Source organism: Palaemon carinicauda, chromosome 20 (assembly GCF_036898095.1).
Source record: "Palaemon carinicauda isolate YSFRI2023 chromosome 20, ASM3689809v2, whole genome shotgun sequence".
NCBI classification, from domain to species: domain Eukaryota; kingdom Metazoa; phylum Arthropoda; class Malacostraca; order Decapoda; family Palaemonidae; genus Palaemon; species Palaemon carinicauda.
In genome coordinates this window covers 106979798-106986604 of record NC_090744.1, presented here as the reverse complement: position 1 = coordinate 106986604, position 6807 = coordinate 106979798, and the positions used below count along the sequence as shown (strand labels likewise).

The 6807-nt window shown below is 35.6% G+C and overlaps 1 protein-coding gene across 1 annotated transcript; it reads right to left on the bottom strand.

Annotated features, from left to right (window-relative positions):
• Positions 1-4593: 4593 nt before the first annotated feature.
• LOC137660037 (uncharacterized) lies at positions 4594-6111 on the bottom strand. Its single transcript, XM_068394765.1, has one exon. The coding sequence runs from the start codon at positions 5740-5742 to the stop codon at positions 4594-4596; it is 1149 nt and encodes a 382-aa protein (XP_068250866.1). The 5' UTR covers positions 5743-6111.
• Positions 6112-6807: the final 696 nt, after the last annotated feature.

Sequence of the window (6807 nt, the reverse complement as noted above, 5' to 3'; positions counted from 1 at the left end):
GTTTATTTTCCCAAAGCTAGTTTGGAATCATTATTGAGAGAGAGAGAGAAAGAGAAAGAGAGAGAGAGAGAGATCCCAAAGCTAATTAATCGTCATTATTGAAAAGATGTAAACAATCTTTCAAAGAATAATGAAAGATATCATCCATGGAAAAAAACTTTCTGATAACTTTATAAGAAACCCAGTCCAAGAAATAAAACTATAAACATTTGAATCCAATGGATTAACGAAAACCAGTATTTGACTTTTAATTAAAAGGGTTCAATTCAACCACCTTTTCTAAATATTCCTGGCTCTAACGTCTACAATATCTGAACTCAATTCCTCCATCTCTTTCTCTCGTCATCTTCTAATATGAAGGCCTAATTATTTTATAGTTAGTGTTTTATCATTTAATCGTCCTTTTAAATGATTTCTCTTAGAATCAAAACGATAGTAACTTTTGTGGTAATATGTACATATGTACAAACACACTCGCCTCAGCCAACAATTTCTTTCCAAGCACAAGTTGGTTATGTTCTCTGGCATCAACATACTAAAGTGAAAAAAAAATATTTAAATTAATATACAGCGTAATATATATATATATATATATATATATATATATATATATATATATATATATATATATATATATATATATATATATATATATATATATATATATATATATATATATATATATATTTATATATATATATATATCTGTGTGTGTATTTATGCGTATATGTTTGTGTATATTTATGCGCACATGTGTGTATGTAAATATTTATATATATATATATATATATATATATATATATATATATATATACTATATATATATATATATATATATATATATGTGTGTGTGTGTATCTATATATGTATATGTGTCTGTGTGTATATTTATATATTTGGTTGTGTGTATATAATTTATACATGTGTGTATGAGAGTATGTATATATTATATATTTATGAATATATATTATAGGCTTTTGTATATATATATATATATATATATATATATATATATATATATATATATATATATATATATATATATATATATATAAATATATAAATATCTATCTATATATATATATATATATATATATATATATATATATATATATATATATATATATATATATATATATATATATATATATATATATATATATATATATATATATATATATATATATATAGCAATCCAAAGGAAGATGCAACTCACAGCAACATTTCTTCTTTCATTTTATTGTATATGTAGACAAAACCTTCAACCCTACAAGCAGAAACAAATGCTCAATCAGACATTACCAATAACCAACATATTCGAAACACAATTAACAAACAAATAACATTAGTTACGTTACAGTAACAAACAATTAACGGCAAACAAACAAGATTAGTTACGTTACAGTAACAAACAATTAAAGGACAAATAACAACATAACAGTTATGTTACAGAGTATGCTCAGCGTATATGTAAGCCTACGTTGTACAGTAGCTATAGAATGAGCCTACTCAAAAGTCCGGCAAATTTCAGGTCTGTCATCTAATTTACATTTCTAAAGATAGTATATATTAAACAGTGAATGGGTAGTTCCTCCGGTTAACAGGTCCGTGAAGGCAGTTCCGTTCATGCAGATCTATTTGGCCGTTCGTCCTCATTTGCTGTCTCGTTAACGGTTGTTATTGGTAACTAGTGCTGTGAAAGATAAAAGACACTTGGCGGAGAACATACAGTGCTACACACAACCCCCCTACAGTTTTACGATGCCCTCATCGTACACACACTACACACTTCCATCCTCTCACACTATGCTACCATTACCTGTTTCCGACAAAGAAAGACAAATTTACAACTCTGATCGCTGCCTGTTTCGTAATCTCTCTGATCTTCTCAGTACTGGTGCGTTAATTGTTACTCCCTGTTCTTGTTCAACCTCTTTATCAACACTTTCTTTAGGTTCACTATTGCCATGGTTGCTAAAATCAAACCCGAACCTGGTTAAAACTTCTTCCATATCAGGCATTTCTAAGCTACTGTCATCCATATCAGCGGTTTCGAAATTATCATTATTTTCCGTATCTAAGTCATCAATATTTTCTCCCCCCTCATTCCTTTCGATCCCAGCGAACGGTTTAATATTCCTCCGATGGATAACCTTAGCATCACTTCCTTCAGGCCTAATTCTATACAAACCACAGTCCCTGTTAAGTACTTCTTCAATTACCCACTTTCTTTTACCGAATTTGTCTCCTAGTTTCGCTCTTCCAATTATTTTATTTTCTCGTAATAAAACCTTTTGTCCTACCTCCAAATCACTTTCTCTAGACTTTGCTAATATAGGCTTTGCTTTTGATACCCAGTTCTTTTGTGTGTTCCTTCTAACCAAATCCCAAACTTCTTTTTGCAATTTGCATTGCTGACGTAACCAGTCTCCGTCTTGAAATTTGTAAATGTCTTCCAGATACCCCCAGCTCTCGATCGAAATACAAGGTTCCCTCCCGAACAACAAGAAATACGGAGAAAACTCTGTCACAGAGTGAGGTGTTATATTATACGCAAATACTAAACTCTGCAAATACAATGGCCATTTGTTCCTCTTCTCCTCCTCCAAACTTCTAAGTAGACCGTACAGAGTTCTATTCATTCTTTCCACTTGACCATTTCCTTCAGGGTGATATGGAGAAGTGCGTGATTTCTTTACATTGAACCTTTTACAGATTTCCTTAATTAGAGCGCTTTCGAAATTTCTCCCCTGGTCAGTATGAAGATGCTGAGGAATTCCATATTTATAAAAGAGCTCTTCGACCAATATTTTAGCCACTGTTGTCGCTTTCTGATCCTTCGTTGGATATGCCCATACGTATTTGCTAAACAAGTCACTTAAAACTAGAATATGCTCCTTTCCAGAGGTTGATCTTTCCACGGAACAAAAATCTATCGCCACAATTTCCATGGGTTGAGAAGTTTCCACATGAACAGGAATGGTATTTCTATATGGAATTTCATCTTTTTCCCTTAAACAAGTATCACAATTTCTAATGAAATCCGTTACAAATCCCCTCATGTTGGGCCAATAAACCCTAGAGTTCAGTAATTTATAAGTTCTATCAATACCCTGATGCCCTAGTTTATCATGAGTCTCGACTAAACACTTACTTCTTAAAAGAACAGGAACGGCTAATCTATAAATTATGTTATCTAATTGATCCACATGAGTCTTATAAAGAATATCATTTCTTATCACAAGACTTTCTTTATCCCTTTTCCACGTAACTAATTCAGGTTTAAAATTAATGTTTTCTAACTCAATATTTTCTCCTTCTAGCCATTTCCTTACAATCTTTAAAACTGGACAAGCTTTCTGTTTATTAACAACGTCCTCCCACTCTAAAATCTGATGTCTACTTATGGCACAAACAAAATTTGTGTCCTCATGAGGCACTACCCATACTTCTTCGTCTTCATTCATCACCATCTCTCTAGGCTTGCGTGAGAGAATGTCGGCTTTAACATTTTGTTTTCCTGGTCTGAATTTAAGTTCAATGTCAAATACCGACAAATCTGCCACCCATTTTTGTTCTGTGTGATCAAGTTTTGCTGTGCTGAGATTGCTCAAAGGGGCATTGTCAGTATACACTATGCACTTTGTGCCAATAAGATAATTTTTAAATTTTTCAGTAACAGCCCACTTCAAAGCACACAATTCTAGTTTCCTCGAACTATAGTTCTTCATGTTTCTTTCGTGTGGTTTCAGTGACCTACTTGCATAAGCTACAGGATGCAGCTTATCCTCCTTATATTGGGACAAAACAGCACCAAGCCCATCGTAACTAGCGTCTATTTCTAACGTACACACTTTCCCAAACTCTATCCCTTTCAGTACTGGGGCAGCTATCAATTTTTCTATCAATGTCTGGAAGGCCATTTCCGCATCTTCTGTCCATTTATCCTTAATACTTTGACTGGATTTCTTTTTTTCTCCTTTCAATAACTCATTGAGTGGCTTGGCAATTATGGCAAAATTTTTGATAAATCTCCTATAAAATGTTGCAAATCCCAGGAAAGCTCGCACTTCCTTTATAGTTTCTGGCCTCTTCCAGTTCTTCACTGCTTCAATCTTACTTAGATCAGGTCATATTCCTTGATTACTAATGCTAAATCCTAGGTAACTTACACATGTCTGCAACAAATGACATTTCTTTGGCTTTAATTTCATCCCATAAGACTTTATGCGCTCTAGCAATGCCTCCAATCTTAATAAGTGGTCGTCAATGGTCTTCGAAAATAATATCATATCATCCAAATAAATGACTAGAAATTCAAAAAACATATCCCCCAAAATATTCTCCATGCATCGTTGAAAGGTTGCTGGGCTGTTTGTCAGACCCATTGGACACCTGTGATACTGAAAGTGTCCCCATGGTACAGAAAATGCAGTTTTCTCTCTATCTTCTTTCCTTAACAAAACTTGATGATAGCCCTGCGCAAGGTCAAAAGTCGAAAAGTATTTGGCCCCTTCCAATGAATCCAGACACTCCGCTACTCTACGAAGAGGAAATGCATCCTTAAAAGTTTTTTCATTCAATTTCCTATAATCAATGCACAACCTTAGGCCTCCCCCCCTTCTTCCTCACAAGGACTATAGGGGCTGCATAAGGACTTGTACTTTCTTCAATTACACCCCGTTTCTTTAAGTCATCAAACAACTGTTTGGCCTCAGGGATTAACGTGGGTGCTATTCTTCTATACGGCAATTTGATAGGTTTCCCACAGGAAAATCTAATGGAATGTTCCCATCCCTTTATCAAACCTAGGTCCGAATCATTTAGCTCAAAACAGTCCTTATATTTGTAGAGTATCTTATCAAGTCTTAACAAATCCGATTTACTTAAGTAACTTTCATCAACATTGACTCCCAACTTCCGTCTGTGGTTTTGAAGTTCTGTCTCTGATAGTTTTTCAGTATTCTCATTATCATCATCCTCCATAAACTCCCTGATACCAAGTTGCACCGTGGCCAATATACTGCCTGCTTCAATGCTAACATTATCTTTAGACCAATTAGCCACACAGACATATCCAACACCCCATTCACATATAGAAAAACTGGGCAAGACCTGAACACCCGGAGGCAACATATTTTTACTCTCGTCTGCTATTTTCTCTAAAACTACATACTCCTTTGGCACTTCCTTTAGGCTATCAATGTATACCTTAATTAGTTTCCTGCTACCTGACGGAACATTTCTATTCTGTTGTCTTAAGCAACTAGCACATCCTAAATCCTCCCTTTGCCAAACCTGCATAGTTTGACCAACTAGTCTCATACAGCAATCCAAAACTGGACCATATTCAGCTTTTAATCCCTCTTTCTCTGATGCCATCACGTTAACGTTTTTGGTGACTCCCCATTTTTCGAACAGCAAAGACAAAACATTCATGCCCACAAGGCACTCTTGGTCAGTGTTCTTGCCAAGACCATTCCTTCCTTTCTCAGCTCTCTTGACATAGAAAACACAGCTGTTCTGTTCCATTCCACTTACTTCCACATCAACAACGACATGACCTATTATATTAATTTCATTACCACTCAGGTCACATATGTAGTCACTAGTATTATACAATGTCACCCCTTTTGGTTTTAGATTCCCCAAATACCAATTTTCCGACAACAAACTACAGTTTGCCCCAGAATCCATAAGTCCCACAGCTTTCTTTCCCTCTATGCTGAGTGTCAGTTTCATAGTGTCTCCTCTCTTAATTAAACATTCACTTGGCCGGACGTTCAAGTTAACGCCCGGCCTCACAAGTTTTCCTGGGCATTATCCCCGGCCTGCAATGACATCTCCCTCACAACTTTGTCTCCTCTTGCATTATTTAACCCTCTGTTCTTACTAGAGTATAGATTACACTTATAAAATGGATGACCATCTTCCCCACAAGACCAACAAGTACCCGTAAACTGATTTTCCAAAACATGTTTATTTTGCGTTCTGTTTTTCCCTAGCCTTCCCTTATACTGGTGTCCTTCCCCCTGATCCTGCACTATATTGTCTCTAGAAAACCCTCCATTTTTGCACTGGTATGATACATGACCCTGATCCCCACAGGTCCAACACTTAATTACTTTATCATCTCTCCCCTTGCTATTGAAATGGATGTCAGAAACATTACCAAATTCTTTCATAACCTTCATTCTATCTTGCACAAATCTACCAGCATCTTCTAATTGGTCTATGACTCCGTTTTCAGTCTTATCCTTTAGATCACAGGCAATTTTCCTGTCCCTCAAACCTTTTTCAAAAATCATACATTTCCTGATTTCCCTCTCTTTAGAGCAGACTGCTTTGCCCTCGGCTTCTTCTTCCAAGTCAATTATTCTGTCTAAATACTCCCAAACACCTTCTTGTATTCCCTGTTGTGCACACCACAGTTCTTTCCTTCTCTCTAGATCATCTTTATTATCTGCATACGCTTCTAGTAGCTTAGTCTCTATTTCCTCCAACGTTTTCGGCTTAGCATGGCGTATTCTTGTGCTAGCAGGCTCTATCAAACTAACTTTAACATAGTCTACGGCATCAGTGCCTGCTAGGTTAAGCTGATTGGTACATAATTTTGCCTGTTCAAACCATCTCTTGATTTCTTTCCTACCACTGTTCCTCCCACTCATTTTCTCGAGCTGTGGAGGTTTTTTTTACTATTGAACGAGCATTATTACATGCGTAATTACAGGTCCCTCTCCTACACACCCTATCCAACTCATCTTCTATCAAGGCGAATCTGTTTTGCCACCAACGATTCAATCTATC